General features: G+C 46.4%; 1 protein-coding gene and 1 long non-coding RNA gene across 5 annotated transcripts in view; one reads left to right on the top strand and one right to left on the bottom strand.

Annotated features, from left to right (window-relative positions):
• Positions 1-18,776, bottom strand: part of ATP2A3 (ATPase sarcoplasmic/endoplasmic reticulum Ca2+ transporting 3) — a 158,954-nt gene that overhangs the window by 16,977 nt on the left and 123,201 nt on the right. For all 4 annotated transcript variants that reach the window (XM_073315802.1, XM_073315798.1, XM_073315800.1 and 1 more), the window contains exons 10-20: positions 16,072-16,174; positions 14,372-14,503; positions 10,922-11,047; positions 8,826-9,044; positions 7,150-7,485; positions 6,067-6,287; positions 4,869-5,071; positions 3,449-3,534; positions 2,241-2,374; positions 1,337-1,454; positions 721-838 (exon numbers count right to left, since the gene is read on the bottom strand). In XM_073315802.1, coding sequence (XP_073171903.1) covers positions 721-838; positions 1,337-1,454; positions 2,241-2,374; positions 3,449-3,534; positions 4,869-5,071; positions 6,067-6,287; positions 7,150-7,485; positions 8,826-9,044; positions 10,922-11,047; positions 14,372-14,503; positions 16,072-16,174 — 1,796 coding nt within the window. The remainder of the gene's footprint in view (positions 1-720; positions 839-1,336; positions 1,455-2,240; positions 2,375-3,448; positions 3,535-4,868; positions 5,072-6,066; positions 6,288-7,149; positions 7,486-8,825; positions 9,045-10,921; positions 11,048-14,371; positions 14,504-16,071; positions 16,175-18,776) is intronic.
• The window catches only part of LOC140899771 (uncharacterized), a 137,437-nt gene that overhangs the window by 81,978 nt on the left and 36,683 nt on the right, over positions 1-18,776 (top strand). The window lies entirely within an intron of this gene.

The following is an 18,776-nucleotide window of genomic DNA, read 5'->3' as shown; positions in this document are numbered from 1 at the left end:
TTTCCTGTTTACAACATGAGGGCCATATTCAGAGAGGTGATGAGCATCTGCAACTCCCACTGAAGTTAATCAAAGTTTCAGGTGCTCAGCACCTTTTGGTCATACCGTAGAGAGAGCAAACAGGACAGAACCATCATTTGGAGGAGAAAGAGTCAAAAGAACAAGGCAAGAAGAATTCTTGGAAGAAACAGATTTTTAAAGAGGGCTGATCCAATTCCCACTGAAGTCAATGGAAACATTCAATGGGAGGAGCGTGGCCTGATATAGATTGTAGCTTGCCCTGAGGCAAGGGGCTAGACTTTGGGGCTGCAGTTGGCCATGAGGGCAGGTGCAGACTGAGGACTGCGGATACCCCTGGGAGGTATCCGAGTGGGGCACAGCCGGAGGGCTGTGTCCAGAAGAGGACGCCGCAAGCCAAGGAGCAACGCGGGTGCCAGACAGTACAGCAGAGCAGGCAATGGGCAGGACACCACCCACAGAGGGCGCTCCACGGCTAGGACAGAGCTAATTCCCAGAGCAACCAGCAGGAGGCGCCGCGGTGGTGAGTCGGCAACCCGTTACAACCACAATGGAGGAAAAGTAAGTATGACTGCATGTGCATGGGCCAATCGTAACTTCAGCAGAGATGCTAAATGACTCATGCCTGCAAGCACAAAGCTGCACAAAGCAAGAGCCATGGTACAGAAATTAGTCAGCAGTTACTTTGCAGAGTGTGCTCACCCTCTAGGTGGTTGCGGGAAAGGTACTTGAGTCCTTCATCGAGCAGGATAACAGGCAAGGAAATTTTCAACACGACCACCCACTGCGGCCAGCTCAGGGGGGTCACCTGGAAGATCAGCTGCAAGGTAGGAACAGTTCAATATACTTATTAATAGGGAAGGGGGGAGAGAGACAAAAATCAGACCCATTTCTGTTCGTATGGATGTGCACTGAGGTAAGAGATGTGCAAGGGACCAGGCCTTCTGGATCATATCACATGCACAGAAGAGAGGGACTTCGTTGAAGCTTGTACAGATAATGACATGGAACTTGGCAAGGGACAATAAGTATCATTACATTACATTCACTTTACAGATGGAGAAAGTGAGGAACAAACAGGGGAAGTAACTGCTGAAGGTCGGACTGCAATTCTGTGGCCGACCTAAGACTAGAACCCAAGACTCCTAACTCCCAGTCCCATATCTTTCTGAATCACAAGGCTCAATTGTGGAAACCTTTTGGGCAGGGAAGTCCCACTGAAAATCAGCAAAGACTTGAGAAGTAAAGCGTACAATGGAGTTTCCCTGTCAAAAGAACAACCCTACCAGCTGCGTGTTGTGCCAGCTGCATCACTTACAGGCATAGGCTTCACGTGGAGAATCACGAAGTGCAGTGCCATGGACATGACAATTGTCCCCAGCAGCCAGATGTTGAGCCATGGTGGCATCCTCAGCAGTGACTGGTTTTCAGACACACTGCAAGAGCGAGAGGACAGAGGTTAGATCAAATCACCTACTAAATAACCCCCTGTCCTCACAAGTATAATTTGGGTCAATCAATATATCCCTAAGCCCTCCTAATCAGTAGAAATATGTTGCTAGATCTCTGCATAAAAGCCTCCTCCAGGAAAAAGGATTACTTAACTATTACCATACATTATTCTCCTTCCAGGCTTGTTAGGCTCTGGAAATAAATATTCTTAAGTGAATTTCATGCAATATCTCTCTATTCAGATGGAGAGACAAGGTGGGTGAGGTAATATCTTTTATTGGACCAACTTTTCTAAGTGAGATTGACAAGCTTTCAAGCTTATGCAGAGCTCTTCTTCAGGTCAGCCTGCGAATAGCTGATGTCATGCTATTCCTTCAGTATCAGATTCCCAAACTCATTGGATAGGTACACATACAGCACCAAAATATTACTCATTGTGAAAGCCAATACCAGAACCTCCAGCCTGAAGTCCTGATCCATCTGTGGGATCAGAGCCAAAATTGCAAAGGGAACTATTTGCTGGTTCTGGCTCCAGATTTTACCAGAAGGGTCAGTGAGATTTCAGCGTTGTCAGATCCAAGCTTGACCCTTAGCCCGGAAAGGTTTTGGATCTGGATCCAGATATTACTGGCTTGCTAATATGACCAAAATGTCCACTAAGAGATCCAAATGTATTCACATTGCCATCTCTAATGACAGTAACATGTTTGCTTGGTTCAAACATTATTCAGGGCAGAATGCTTTATCTGATATTCCCATACGTACTGTACCTGTTGAGAGCATTGCACATCTCAATCGTCACTAGTACCGACAGAGCCATAGTGGTTGGGTAACGGGACTCAAAGATTTTGCAGTCAATGCCTTCAAAGATGGGGTTGTCCTCTGTGCATCTCATGAAGTTCCTCTGGCAGAAGAAACAGTAACAGGCATGAACAGGCAGAAGTGGCAGATTGCTGGTGGGATCTGAGCCTCAGTTATCAAAGATTCTATTAAATATTTCTTGGCTCAGGGGGGATTGATAAGAGGATATGAAGCCATTCATCTTCAGGTTTGAATCCAGCTCATCTAGTAAGTCAGTAAGTGATCATATGACAGCTTCTAGGTAGTCTATGTGAATTTGATTCATTAGTTATTTCAGTTTATTTCCAAGTGAACATGTGTCTCCATTACAAAAAATAAATCTACCTCTGCAACTTGCATTAATCATACCTGAAATGAGGAAACATGGCTTCTATTCCTTGCTCTACACCAGTTATCACATGCTTGGCAAGGCTATTTCCCTCCCCGTGCCTCTGCTTTCCCTCTCTCTTTGCATGTCTTTTCTATATAGAATGAAAGATCCTTGGGGCAAGGAATGACTCTTCCTGTTTGTACAGCACCTAGTACAATGAGGCCCTAACCTTGGTTGGAGCATCTAGGAGTTACTGCAATGCAAATAACAATAATCAGTCTCCAGAGTAGTCAATCTGGCACTAGATGCAGTAGAAACATACAGAGTAATAAGAGATTTGCTTATTTAAGGGGCCTAAAACTGATGCCTTAAAGCAGCGATGGGAAAGTTTCCCCTTCCCCAAATACCTTCACCCCACCTGATCAGAGTGGCAGCAATCAAGCGGAATAACTGCAATTCCTGCTGCACTCCCTACAAATGTGTCTCTGACTCCTCACAGTGACGTGGGTGGAGTGGGCCATCAGGTCTGGGGATACATGAGAGATGTTTCTTTAGGTAAAGTCACCACCATGCTGACCAGCTGATGGGAGGTGGGATCTCACCTGGGAGGGGGCTTTTGCCATTATTTCAGCTGACACATTTTCTTTTAGCACTTGGAAACTTTTCAAAATTTTGAATTTTTAAAAGAGGTGGACTGGCAGAAAAACAAATCCTCTGGTGATCCTGCTGGGGAGCCTAGATATTAGAGAGTTTTCAGTGGTGTTCGAGTGAAATAATCTTCCCTTCTCCCTCCCTGCCACAACTTACCAACTGGTAGAAGGTAACTTGCGGCCCTTCAGCATCATACAAGAACCACCAGGTAGCTGCTCCCACAGTTGCCAATCCAACGTACACTGCAACCAAAGAGAGAGCAGGTTGTGTAGCCCTGTAAGCACGAGATTCATTGTTTGGTTCTCGCTTGCTGTGTTATTTGTTAGCATAGGGCCCTCCGGCCCTCAGGGTTACACTGCCTTGTGCTGGACAGTGAACCTGTAGATTCCACTCTGTGCTATGGCTCTCGCTGCTCATTTGGGTAGAGGAAGAACAGCAAATTGGGAAAAGAGACCTGAACTGTTCTGACCCTCTAAACCCACACTACGCACACAGAGGGACTCCTCATATTCCATCCCAGCTCATTAGGAGCCTGGAGCAAGAATTCTGAAAACACTTGAACCTGAGCCTGTCTCCCTCCTCTCTCTCCATCTTGCATTGCCACAGCTTCACCTCGCACCCTACTAAGGTCTCTCCCCCTGCCCTTTCTTAAACAAGATCCCTTCTGCCCAGTCTGTGCAGGTACTTTACTGTAGTACCGGAGCACCTCACGGTCATTAAGAGGAAGGGAAGCGATAGCCCCATTTTACAGATGGGGAACTGTGGCACAGGGTAGAATAAGTGACTTGTCCAAGATCACACAAGAGTTCTGTAGCTGAGCCAGGAATTGAACCCAGGTATCTTGAATTCCAATCCTGCACCTAATCCACTAGACCACCATTCCTATTTGCATCCTTTGTCCCGACAGTCACTACAAAAATCCACCCACCCCAGGAGGTGGGGACCCTCCTGCTCCCTGCCCATCCCCTTCTGCACTCTGGCCTTCTGTGTGATCCCAAAGCTGCTATGGGCTCTCTGTCCCGCCTTTGCTCTCCATGCACAATGCCTTCTCATGCTGCTACCTAGGCCGAAGATAACCATAGGTAATGGATGGGTGGGGACTGGGGTAGCTCAAACTGGGAGCCTGGCCAGAAGAAAAAGATGGCTCCTAGCAGAGGCAGCCAAGTGCGCACACTGCAAGAATCCCAAGCTGGCCCGGTCATTGGACCAGAAAGTTCCCTTGCTCCCACCACAGCAACCCCAGGACTATTGAAGGTAAAATATCTCTCAGCTATTGCCTGATGTCTGACTGAGCTGATTACACTCTTCCAGTGCCCTTAATCTTAGAGGAGATGGATTCTTTAGGGGTTGCCTACTTTGGGATGTATGAGGAATGTTATGTTATGAGGAATATATTTTCCCTGGATATTGTGCAGCTCTACATCTCTCTGCACTGTGAATAAGCCTCTCCTCATTACTGGAGATCACTATGGACCCATCCCTCCGGACACACACTAGTCAGCAGTTGTTTTAAGCCAAGGTAATACACGGCACTTTGTCCATTCATGGCACTACATCTCTAGCCAGGGCCTCTCACCTCCAATGGCAAGGTAGCGGAAGAAAAGCCAGCCACTGATGAGGGGCTCTCTTGGGTTGCGGGGAAGTTTGTCCATGATGTCTAGGTCAGGGGGGTTGAATCCAAGAGCAGTGGCAGGTAGCCCGTCTGTCACTAGGTTCACCCAGAGCAGCTGGACTGGGATCAGAGCTTCAGGCAAGCCCAGGATTGCAGTCAGGAAAATACTTCAGGTGAAAAAGACACAACCACTCTAGGTTAGATACATGCCAGGGAGAGAGAGGATTGTACTTGTACAATTGGAGTGTGAGCCAAAACCCTGGGTCCAAATGCCCTCTAAACATTGGTGCTGTTCAAAATCCACACCTGGATTTGGATTTTGAAGTTCATCCCAAAGCCCCAGATTCAAACACCTCCAAACTCTAGGGAATTTGAAACTCAGATCTGAATGTTGCAGTTTCAACCCATCTCACCACTGGGGACCAGACTCGTAAATTTGCATAAGAAGCCCATCAGATGGCATCTCAACTGTTCAATGTGCTTTTTGTCACCAGCACAGTTGTCCCTGCTGAATTTCTGACATAAGGGGTTCAAAAGTTAACTCTGCAAGCAATCAGTACCTGGCCAAGATTGCTGCAGAACACAGTGATTTGTTCTGAAAGCCTTTTTCAGGAAATTGTTCACAGTAAAAGAAGCTGTGAGCATTGTAATGGAGTCTCTCATTTACCCCGTCAGACACAAATATCCTCACAGGAATCTATCAACACCACGCTGGAGTTGCATAATGATGCACTTATAGCAAGCTACAGCACTTGTCACTTAAGGATCAGCATATTTGTCACACCATGGTATTTGATCATATCGCAGTGTTTCATGGTGCTTCCTTTATTGTGCTCAAAATTGGAAATACTGTAAAATAGCCAGAGGTTCCCACACCACATCAAGGGAAAGGCTGGCTTTACAGTAGCAGCTGCTGAATTTATAGAAATATGAATGAAAGTATCCGTGCCGCTTTTAACTGAGGCAGAGAGCGCAGGACCTAAAGTGGTGCTGCTATCTAGGCTCACATCCTCAGTGGATGTAAATCAACATAGCGCCATTGCTAATCTGATTTACACCAACTGGGATATAGCTCCAAGAATCAGAAAGGACACTTCTGTCCTGGTGATATTTCTCATCCCTCCGACTATCCTAGTGTGAGGTGTGAACTGGAAGCCCTTACCAGACAACCTCTCCAACGTTAGAAGAGATGAGGTAGCGGATGAACTGCTTCATGTTGTTGTAGATGGCTCTGCCCTCCTCAACGGCAGATACGATGGTGGAGAAGTTGTCATCAGACAGCACCATCTCCGCTGCTGATTTTGCTACGGCTGTACCAGAACCCATGGCAATGCCAATCTCAGCCTTTTTCAGGGCTGGGGCATCATTCACTCCATCTCCTGTCTGGAAAAAGCATGGGTGTTTTATTAAAGGACATTTTATAGAAGGAAACGGCCTAGGCATGAAGCTAAGGCTACGTCTACACTATGAGCTAGGGGTGCGAATCCCAGCTTGCGTAGATGTAGTCAATGAGAGCTAGCAGGCTAAAAATAGTCCTGTCGTCATGGGAGTACAGGCAACGGTGCCGCGTATGTACCCACAGGGCTCAAGAGGGTTTGTACTTGGCATGGCTGCCACTCGCCACTGCCCGTGCCACCACAGCTACACTACTTTGTTTAGCACGCTAGCTCAATGACAGCTAGGGTGGGTATGCCTACAGGAGCTGGGAATCACACCCTAGCTCAGAGTGCAGGCATAGCCTGAAAACCAAGTCTGGGTCACATGAATTCATGTGTGTTTGTTGGCAGGACTTCTACCTATTGAGTAGTTCTTAAAACAGCATCACTTGGCACTGCTGTGGTGCATTTCCAAGCGCTCTGCTCACATTCGGCTTCACAACAGCTCTGTAATGAAGGCATGTATTATGATGGCCCATTGTATAGATGGAAAACTTAAGTGTGTTCCTCCAGGCTATACAGAGTAAGTAGAAGAGCTAGGAACAGGATCCAGAAGTCCTGGCTCCCAAACCCTTGCTCCAAACCAACGGACAACACTAGGGCCCTGCAAATCTGTGGATATCTACAGAAATTTGTGGATCGGATAAGGATACAAATTTTGTATCCACACAGGGCAACACTCCTACTCTACAGCTCAGACTGGGACCTTGAAGTCCTGACTCCCATCCCCTGCTCTAGACAGTCACGATGATGCTTACAAAGTGATTCATATGAGTAAACCCACATGAGGGGCCCTGCAGACAACTCACCATGGCTGTAATCTCATGGAAGGACTGTAGGTATTCGACTATCTTGGACTTGTGAGCAGGTTCGACTCGGGCGAAGCAACGGGCCGAACGGCAAGCCTCCCGCTGTGTCTCCAGGGGGAGATCATCAAACTCCCTGCCGGTGTAGGCCTTGTCCGTCACATCCTCCTTCTCTGAGAAGATCCCAATCCTCCGGCAGATGGCCACGGCGGTGCCTTTGTTGTCCCCAGTGATCATTATGACTCGGATGCCAGCTTTCTTGCACATCTCAATGGATGACATCACCTCCTTCCGGGGAGGGTCCAGCATCCCCACGCAGCCCACGAAGGTTAGGCTAGTCTGAGAGCAAGAGAAGAAGAAACATGTTAACACTCACTATGCACCTCCCCTCCAGGGTCAGAGCCATGTCGTTCTCCCTGCTTTTAATTCACCCCACATAGGGAAAATCTAAAGATGCTGGCAAGTTTTCCTCTCTAATGCCCTGATCATGTTTCCATTACAGCCAATGGCAAAACTTCCACTAACTCTAATGGGAGCACAAACAGGCCCAAAAGAGTATCACCCTCCATTTAAAATAATTCAGCTGTAATCCTGATTTGTTCTTCTTCAGGGAGCTTCCAGTTAACATACTGTAGTGGGTTGCTATTCACTGCATTCTGTTCAGGTTCTTATGCCATGCCCAGCACCTTAGTATCTGCATGCTTCCTGGGAGTGCATAAAGGCCTAGATTCAGCAAAGCACATGCGCACATGCTCAATAGGCTGCAGGTTTAAAACAAACATAAGGAAGTGCTTCTTCACACAACGTACAGTCAACCGGTGGAACTCGTTGCTGGGGATGTTGTGAAGGCCAAAAGTATAACCGGGTTCAAAAAAGAATTAGCTAAGTTCATGGATCCATCATAGATGTTCATAGATCCATCAGTGGCTATTAGCCAAGATGGTCAGGGATGCAACCCCATGGTCTGGGTGTTCCTAAACTTCTGATTGCCAGAAGCTACGACTGGACAACAGGGGATGGATCACTCTATAAATTGCACTGTCCTGTTCAATCCCTTTAAAGCATCTGACAGTGGCCACTATCAGAAACAGGATACTGGGCTGGATGGACCATTGGTCTGGCCATTCTTATGTACTTGAGTCAATGGTTTCAAGTCAATGGGTCTTAAACATGTTTAAGTGTGGTTTTGCTGAATTGGGGCCTATGCATCATGACTAGCATCTGTCACATGGTTCTTGGCAGCTATGGTTTACAAGAGAACTATTGGGCTACTTGGTTCTTCAGTAGAAACTCTCAGAGACCAGTCAGAACCATCGAGTCTGTTGAAACTTCCAATGGGACATCTGTAAGTTGATGGGAAAACTCAGCAGAAGGCGGCAATGCATTTGCAGCCAGCACGGTGTGTTCCTGGAGGGGCAACGATCAGGACTAGGAAGCAAAATAATTTACATGAGCAGAAAGGAGACAGAAGGCTCCCCAGCTTGGAGTTCAGCGCACCCCTGGCACATGGAGCCTGGCATTTCCAGAGCATCCTTCCCACTCTGCCTCCCAAGCAGCTGCTCTCAGAGCCCTTCCCGTCAGCATCTGTGCCAGGGGAAGGAGACCTGGAGCAAACCCTTTATTTCCCAAGAAATGGCTCCCACACCCTGTCCCGGGGGTCACTTTTAACACTTCCTCACCTCGTAGTTAATGAACTTGGTCGAGTCTTCCAGCTGCATCTCCTCTTTCTTGCAGGGGGTGTCCCGGGTGGCCAGAGCGAGGCAGCGCAGGGTGTCAATGCCAGTCCCCCATTCCCGGATCTTGGACAAGATCTTCTCCTTAGTGGAGAGCGTGAGGGGGACCTGTGTGGTGCCGACACGAACATAGTTGCAGCGTTCAATCACACTTTCAGGGGCGCCCTTGGAAACAAAAGGAACAAGAGTCACTCACACATGCCTCCTCGCAACCTAACTTCTTAGCAAAGCACAACCAAGTGAAAACTTCCGTAACCATCAACAAAAGCCCATTTTAAACCCCTGGGGTATTCAGTGCATTCTGCAGTCACTGAAAACAGCACGTCATGGAGTGCAGACTGTCTCAGAAAAGGAGATAATATGTTCAAGAGACAAAACCACCATCCTGAAACTAAGGTGATGTACACACTATAGCTTATGTCGATATAAGCGAGGTCGTTCAGGGGTGTGAATAAGCCACCCCCTGAGCAACGTAAGTTACACTGACCTGAGCGCTGGTGTGGACAGCGCTCTGTTGGCGGGCTTGAGTAATTCTCTCCCGTCGGCTTAGAGTGGCTCCACTACCAGTGCTACAGTGGCATTGATGCCGCTGGGCCACTCAGTTTCCACAGTACGCATCCGATGAAGTGAGCTGTAGCTCACGAAAGCTCATGCTCAAATAAACTGGTTAGTCTCTAAGGTGCCACAAGTCCTCCTGTTCTTTTTGTAAGCTCTGTAGTATAGCCATAGTCTGATGAGCTCACTGCACAGGTTCTTCCTCAATATCCTTAGCTTCCACTAGGTGGCACTCTCTCGTCAGTGTTTAGAGACGGTGAGGCCCACAGAAAGCTTCCATTCTCCAGCACCACAGTTCTGTGCCGGGAAAGGGGATGGCTGGTAAGATGGACTCGGTTTAAGTCACTAGAACGAAGAATCCAGACTGAGGGAGAAATCAGTCTAGTCTTAAAGGGACCATCTCCACAGCTTGCGGCAGCAAGTCTCAGAGCCTGGGTCAACAGCCTTGGACTCATGCAGCTCAGGCTACCGTGCTAAAAATAGCCACGTACAGGCTGTGAAGCCTAAGGACAGGGGTGGGCTTCAGAGCCTGAGCTGCAGCCCGGCTATTTTGAGCGCGGCAGCTCAAGCCCTGCATGCCCGAGTCTGTTGACCCAGGCTACTGCTTCCTGTGCAGACTTCCCCTAAATGACCTGCATGTTTCTCTGAATTACCTGCCCTGGTACCATAATACTGAATTCAGATTTGGATGGAGGCACGATCAATAGGGCTTGAGTCCACCGTTGGACTCTAATTCCTCAAACTTTTGATAGTGAAGACACTTGTAACAAGCCACCCCAAAACCTCAGCTGTATTATTGCTTCAATGAGCCAATTATCCCTCCCTCCTGACCGTATCATCTTGTCCACTAACTGAAATCCCTCCAGGCCATTAGGAAAATAGCCGACAGGTGACAAGTGACATTTGCTTTTCCATAAGGTTGGGACTGGGAGGAAAGACAACTTGGATAACCCAAAACGCTGGGTAACTGATCACAAGCCACCATGAGGGAAGTACAGTGGTTTTCCTGCATTGAAATAAAGCTTTCCAAGCTGTGTCTCGCTCTCGAGCCATCCAACTACCCTGCACTTTCAGGAACTCTGCTATCTAGGACAACCTGAAGCCCACAATGATATCCAGAACTTTTAACTTAGTGTGTTCACCCTTTGGGGACTGAACACATACAGCTTCCATCAGAGCTGGCATTTCCTAGATGGTTGCTCATTCTAGGGACTGAAGTTCCACCCTCTTTATTAAAGAGGATTATGATGGCTTTTAATATTAAAGCATATTCCTGCTCTGAACTGTACAGGTGCACATAGGAAGAAGATGATTATTGCTATTAATATTACAGTAGTACCTAGAGGCTCCCAAAGTGAGATCAGAAACAATTCCTGCAGCATCCCAGGGATACGCTAACTCCTTCCCACCCTCACTCAGCGTGGGGAACAATCACAAGTTCTCCCACACAGACCCCTGCACCAGGCAATGCAGCATATGTCCGTTACCTTGACAAACATCTTGCTGCCAGCAGGTGTGTGGCTGGAACCTACAGGAGTGCAGTAGACAGACATCGATTTGCGGTCGCGGGAGAACTCCAGGGTGCACTCTTTCTTCATCAGCTGCTTGATCACCTGTGGTGGGACAGACGTGCCAAAAGGGTGCAATTATGGGGTTGTGAACTTTCTAATGGCTAAAAACCGAACACCCCTGGCCCTTCCCCAAGGCCCCGCCCCTTCTCTGAAGCCCCACCCCTTCTCCATCCCCCCCTTCCTCCATCGCTCGCTCTCCCCCACCCTCACTCACTTTCACCAGGCTGGGGCAGGGGGTTGGGCTCTGGCTGGGGGTGCAGGCTCTGGGGATGAAGGGTTTGGGGTGTGGGAGAGGGCTCCAGGCTGTGGCAAGGGGTTGGGATGCAGGAGGAGGCTCAGAGCTGGGGCGGGGGGGATGCGGGGAGTGAAAACCAGACGCCTGGCAACCCTATACAATTAGCTCTGTCAAATGCAGACAAAGAGACTGGCAATGGCCAGGCCCTACTTGATTTTATTTAATGGACCTGATGAGTCAACACACTGCACAAGTCAAAAATAAACGCACAAACTCGTCAGGGCAGCTTCTGTAATTTAAGCAACAATAGGAAAAGCATCAGAGGGGACTTTCAGCCCCATAGCTTTCCCAAGGTAATTTAGCTGCCTGCAGGTGCAACTGCATCCAGCTGCTTTAACCTCCTTTGCTCCTTCAATCTGAGCTCAAGTGGCACCATGAATTGACTCAATATTTGGAAGTGAAATGGATGGACCATCAAACTCTCTTCCTTTGCAGCCACTTTGTACTGGAATAGACTCAGTCCCATGCTAGAAAAGCACTGCACTCAACACTTTACCGCACTGGGTACTAATCAACAGGTACACAAATATTTTAACTTCAAACCAAACGCTCTTGTTATCAGAAAGGCTCAGTTTTTCCTCTTCCATTACTATGGTGACAGAAGCTGTGTGTACGCGTACACACACACACACGTACGTTATGGGCTAGAAGATCAGCTTATATTATTGCCATTGGCTTCATATTTATGAGCTGGTTCTATATGCCTATCACTCCTGAAGCCAAAACAGTCATTTTAAGTTCTGGTTTGAGGTCATGCAGTTGTAAGATTGGGGCTTTTTTGGGGGTGGTGGGAAGGCAGTAGTATTTAAGGTCTTTCCAAAAAATGACTGCCTAATTTGATTTCAGTTGCAGCTACTGTAATATAGAGAGGGGGAAATACATAGTGTTCTCCTCCAGTTTTAACCTTATGATAAAGATCAAGACATTTAAAGCCTGATCCAAAGCCCACTGGAGTCAACAGGAACCTTTCCATTGACTTCAAAAGTTCTGGATCAGGCCCTTGACAAATTAACTTTTCCTCCCCTCCCTTCTCTGTGCATGCTTTGAGCTATGCATTTTCCAATTAGGCTCCTCTGGGGACAGGTTTTGCACCCGACAGTCTTGACAGGCAGCATGTGGCAGCTTAGCATTAAAATTCATTTGCACAAAAAGCATCTTGCACATTTTTTTTCTTCCAAGTTTCAGAATGGAAAGACAAAGATCTGCGACATTAGTGTGTGGTCATGCCCTTTTATGCACTCAGGCTGTGTTTATAAGAAGGTTTTGCATTTAGTGTATTGTGACTTTGTATTTTAGGGATGTTATTTTACACACACACACACACGATTTTAAAACAAAATTTTATTTATTTAAAGCAAATTTATTTACACACACATATGCATACTCGCCACCTGTTTAGACCATAACCGATCTTATTGCATTTGCTATTTTAAATAATTTATACAGCTGAGATTCCAGCAAGATAGTCACTAAGCCTCATTAGATCCACTCCTGTCTGAGCTTCAAAGGTTTATGAACACTTCCTCTTGCATGACCACTTAGTATTATGCCAGACAAATCTGGCAGTTGCTTGGCCTTGGGAAAATAAAGATTTTATCCCACAAAAAGCTATTTATTTGACAGGACTTCGGGGAAAATCCTGAATGTGTGTTTCTGGGAGGCTAGTGAGGGGATGTTAAATGACTGTCCTGCTGACTTGATTTTTTTTTTTGCTTGGCTGAATTCATTCATTATTTGTCTATGGTTTGTTTTTTCTATTGGATGGTCATCATTTGCAATTGTAAGTCTAATCATGAGGACACCTATAGTGGTGATTATTTACTTATTTAGATTTAAACAACAATAAAAGAGGGTCAATTTTCCTGCCAAAAACCCCTTCCCCCGTCTGTGCAAAAACTTGCAGGCTTATAGCAGAAATTGGTCCAACTCCATTAAATGGAAGCTAGATGCAAAAGAAGCTTCCCAGTTTCGTCATGACTTTCACACCACCTCTTAAGACACAGAAACCCTGACTACACTTGGTTTATTCCTCTAAATCACCCACCGGTTCAGCTCCACTGGCAATAGATAGCATCAGTGGGAGCACTGCCATGGACCGTGCTCCAACAGATGTATGATACAGAGCTGCTCTGAGCTGGGTAAGACAACATGGTACTTAGAAAACCAGCAGGTGGCGGGTGCTCTGCCTAGACCAGCACACCCACTGTAGCTACTGTGGTTCAGCTCCATCATGGAAGCAAAGGGATGAATTTTTTGTTTTATTTTTATTGCAAAAGCCTAAGGTAGACATGGCCACCATTTTATGGCAGATCTAAAGGAGCACAGTGCATCCCATTGGTTTAGACAGACACTCCCAGCTCCATACAGTGCATCTAAAGGAGCACTCTGTTCAGGTGCCTTTGAACATCTAGGCTGATGATCATCAAAGCCAACTAAGGGATTGCAAATTTCAGCCCTGTGGTGTAGCCGAAGGGTATTTCTACGCAGGAAGCGCTGTGCCTGGGCTAGCCTACATGAGCTAGTTTGAATCAAGCTACTGCGGGTAACAGTAGTAGTGAAACCAGTGCAAGCTTTGGAGCTAGCGAGCTGAATGCGTACACAGGGTCCGAGCTGGGCTTGTACTACTGGTGGCTAAAGCTGTCCCAGGTACCACTGTTATCCTAGAGTCAAGCTAGCTCAGGTAGGCTAGCCGGTGCACAGCTTTTGATGTGTGGACATACTCTGTGACACGAAAGCAAGATTTTCAGGTGGGCTTAGTGGCTTTGGGTGCCCAATTTGAACCATTTTTAAAGGCTCTGATTTTCACTTGCACGTTCTGAAAACCAGGCACCTTTACAGAGTCTACAATCACTAGTTACTTTTGGAAATCCTGGCCTGGGTGGTGAGATGTTGTCTTAGGGTGCAGGTATCCCATTTCCTTTGAGAGCTCAAGTGGTTGAGAATCTGATATAGGTCAGTCCACTCCAACCCCTTATTCTGGTAACTCAGGGAGAATTCTTGCACAAGCAGCCATGCAACTTCCCTCTGCCCCTTCCCTCACTCCACAGGTTTTGTCCCTTCATCCTACTCACAGAGTTGCAGGCACTGGCTCTCTCCACCTTCGAGAGGTTGCTTGTATCAGTGTTGAAGACGTTCATCTTTTCTACCAGGCAGGTCAGGGCTGTTTCAGTTGCTTCTCCCACCTTCTCGTAGGCTTTTTTTGACTGGCCGGCAGGAAGAAAGGAACGCAAACATTCAGTGTAAAAGAAAAACATGAGCTGTGGGACCAGTCTCCTAACCTGCACAACTAAGTCCAGGATGATTGTATTTACTGCATTGTTCTTGAGATTCCAACAGCAGCGCTCTCACTCTAGGGCTGCCGTTGGAGTCAACTCAGACTGTGCATTAAATGCTGAATATTGTAATACATGCTGACTTGCTGCTCAAGTCAGAATAATGCTGCTTTGTGTTTGTGTAACAATCTTCCTGTAAGGATGATGCACATAGTTTTGGGGAATACTTTCAAGCCCAGCAAGCTTTAGTTCAGGCTCAACTGATACCTGAAAAGTTTGTTCCTACAAATACATTGCAGGGGGTGGGGAGTGCAAACCTCTGTATCTGTGCCTCTGGCCATCTGTTCTGCACCCACAAAGGTGCAAGGATCTGAGCTCAGGCATAAAATGAATGCAGGTGCAATTTGTACTTGCAAAAGGCAGGCCACTCTTCTGAAAATTGTAAGAACATAAGAATGGCCATACTGGGTCAGACCAAAGGTCCATCCAGCCCAGTATCCTGTCTACCGACAGTGGCCAATGCCAGGTGCCCCAGAGGGAGTGAACTGAACAGGTCACGATCTAGTGATCTCTCTCCTGCCATCCATCTCCACCCTCTGACAAACAGAGGCTAGGGACACCATTCCTTACCCTCATCCTGGCTAATAGCCATTAATGGACTTAACCTCCATGAATTTATCCAGTTCTCTTTTAAACCCTGTTCTAGTCCTAGCCTTCACAACCTCCTCAGGTAAGGAGTTCCACAGGTTGACTGCACGCTGAGTGAAGAAGAACTTGCTTTTATTTGTTTTAAACCTGCTACCCATTAATTTCATTTGGTGGCCCCTAGTTCTTATATTATGGGAACAAGTAAATAACTTTTCCTTATTCACTTTCTCCACACCACTCATGATTTTATATACCTCTGTCATATCCCCCCTTAGTCTCCTCTTTTCCAACCTGAAAAGTCCTAGCCTCTTTAATCTCTCCTCAATGAGACCCATTCCAAACACCTAATCATTTTAGTTGCCCTTTTCTGAATCTTTTCTAATGCCAGTATACCTTTCTTGAGATGAGGGGACCACATCTTATGCAGTATTCAATCCACCCATGCATAGTTCAGTTCCACTCAACTGAAGGGACAAAGCAGCTACTGTCTCCATTACACAAAGGTAAAGGCTACAGTCCATTTAGAAGCTAAAAGGACCCCCTGCAGAGCAAACAAAAGCACAGAAATTTGTGCATGTCCGCTGTGTCTAACACAATATATATTTAACACAACAGAATGGGGCACTCTATAGGAATGCCTTGGCCAATGCTATCCCAACCTATGCATGCAAAGTAGGCCATGGGAACAAATTTGATATGGACACAAAACTAACTACTTGACTCCATTACTTCATGCTCTCTCCTCGTGTGCATGGGGGAGAGGTGTCTTTAGTTATTGCCAGCAGGAACATCTTTAAAAAACCCTCTGTGCAGTTGGTTTGGCGAATGTGGTAAGGATCCAGCACACTCACCTCGTTATAATCCAGAGAGGAGTCATTGCAGAGAGCACAGATAGTGGCTAGTTCCACCAGGCCGTCATACTGTCCACACCGAACGGGCTTGTTATCCTTCAGGCTGCAATTACATGGAATACGTGCCACAAAAGAGGCCCAATGAGCTAAATGCATCCCTAGTATAGCCCATTATAAGAGAGAAGTGCACTGTCTAAGTAATTTTTAACTTGTTCTTTCCCTATTTTTGCCTCTGATCCTACCTAATTTTCACTGGCATTCACAATATGTTAGATGTCCAATCATGACTAACCTTTTTGGTGAAAACCAAAACAAAAATGTCATTTAGCACTTCTGCCATTTCCATATTTTCTGTTATCATTTCCCTCCCCCCACCCATTGAGTAACAGGCCTACCCTGTCCTTCCTCTGGCTTCTAATGTATTTGGAGAATGTTTTCTTGTTACCCTTTTTGTCTCTAGCTAGTTTAATCTCGTTTTGTGCCTTCACCTTTCTAATTTTGTCCCTACATACTTGCTTATATTTATCCTTTATAATTTGATCTAGTTTCTACTTTTGGTAGGATTCTTTTTTGAGTGAAAAGAAAAGATCACACGACATGTCATTGTCAACCAGGTTTGAACAGCGGAGTTAGTAAACATCCGAAGAGAAAGATTGCCATTCCAGTAGCATAGGAGATCTGGATTCAAAAGCAACCCTCCTTTTTCTCCAGGGACAGCTGGAATGTAGCTGTGTTTAAGAGACAGCTTGTTTGGTCTCAAAGGAAGGTACCAGCACTGGTCTCTCAAGGGTCTGTAGCTAGTCAGGGCACAGATTAGTAACCTCAGATGTACAGGGGGAATGAAGGGGGCTGCAAACCTCGCCCTCATTGTTGAAGGCAAAGTACAGCAACAGTGATCCACACACAAACACATGTTCTGACCCAAAGCTTCAGTGGGCGTTAGTTCAGGCCCACAGAAAGGATAAGGGAAGATTAGAAAGGGCAAAGAGATAAAGTAAAGGAGATAGATAGCAGGATATGGAACAGCATGAAGGTTGAATGTCCCAAGGAGTTCAAGATTTCTGCATGTATCCATCAGAGCCCAAGACTGGTGGGAAAAACCTCCCATCCACCCCAAGCAATTTGTCCCAAGAGTTGTGCGGCGCAGAACAGTGCACACAAGGATGTTTAAGGAGAATGAGTGCAACAACTGCTCTCGATTAGCAGTTCCTAAGCACTAGAGCCAAACTGTACTCTTTGATGAGACATTCAGAAACATCTCTGCCTAAGTACAGCTGCGATGCACTAGCACTTTGCTAATAAAAGGGGAGCCTATGTCTGAAAAACCATTGGGGAAGGGGGAAGAAGTTTATGTAACCAGCAAGTCCAGAGAGTTAAACACTTTTACATTCAGTCCATCCTAGTTACAACACACGTGGATACGTCTCTCCTTCCAAAGGAGCCTGGAGTGCTTTACAGACTCCCCCTGTTGGAATCACCCTGCCCACCCCAGAAGTTCAGCCATGGAAGGCGCGCATGGCACTGCAGCACAGCACTTTGTGACAAGAAGCGAAGGAGAATTGCATCTGACGAAGTGGGTATTCACCCACAAAAGCTTATGCTCCAATACGTCTGTTAGTCTTTAAGGTGCCACAGGACTCTTTGCTGCTTAATCACAGCAGGTTTAGGTGGGCAGAATGCAGTTATCCAAATTAGAACATAATCAGTACACATGCGCTAATGTCTCGGGGGGGTTGTATTTTTTTTTAAATGAGAATCAGAATGGTCTCATGGATAGGACAACTGGAGACCTCAATTCTATTTTCACTGCTGCCGCTCACACACTACATCAACAGGGACAAGTCATTTCCCCTCCTGCCCTTTGTCTGCCATGTCTACCTAGACTGGGAGTAGTTCAGGGCAGGACTGGCCCTTGCTATGTTTATACTGCACCCAGCACAATAGGGCCCTGAGCTCAGCTGCAGCCTCTAGGTATTACTGTAATATAAACAATAAATCCTGAACAGGCAGAGGTGCTAGGAAAGCATGAGAAGAAGAGAATGATCACATTCGGATATGCTCAAAGACTGAAAGGATGAAAACAAGGAAAATAATTAAACAATTATTCAGTTTCCTTCATCAGACCAATAATCGTAGAAACGCTAATTGGTCAAAGTCAGGATGAATCCTCTGATGATCTTAACTCCATCAGAAAGAGACTGGAAACTCCTTACTGGCTTCAGAGAACCTACGGTGAAGAGTCCATCTCTTTCCTAGTAGTATGTGGCTATAACATTCTTTATCCCATTTGCTTCTCTCCTAAGGTTTACCACCAGTGTGGAGTTACCTAGCTCCTACACCCTACTCTGGCTGTGAGAACTTGGACATGTCACTTGTTTGTGCCTTGGTTTTCCCACCTGTAGAATGGGGTTAACATTGCTGTGAGGCAATGGTCAGAGTATTCCAGCATCCATGGTTGAAAGGGTCTGCATTAGTAAAGGCTAGTTCCATTAGACTCCATGCGAATCCAGTTGCAAAATTCTCTGCTCAGACTGCCAGCAAGGATCCCAGTTGCTGGGGACAATGCTACTGACCTCTTTTGTAAAGTGCTTTTGAGATCTACTGATCAAAAGCACTAGATAAAAGCTAGGTATTATTAATTCTGGCAGTGAGCTGCTAGAAAAGCCCCCAACCCATTTCACATAGGGCAGCAAACATGCATCCAA

This window comes from Lepidochelys kempii, chromosome 17, assembly GCF_965140265.1.
Source record: "Lepidochelys kempii isolate rLepKem1 chromosome 17, rLepKem1.hap2, whole genome shotgun sequence".
Taxonomy (NCBI): Eukaryota; Metazoa; Chordata; order Testudines; family Cheloniidae; genus Lepidochelys; species Lepidochelys kempii.
The sequence above is the reverse complement of the archived record's forward strand: the minus strand, read 5'-3'. Positions and strand labels throughout refer to the sequence as shown.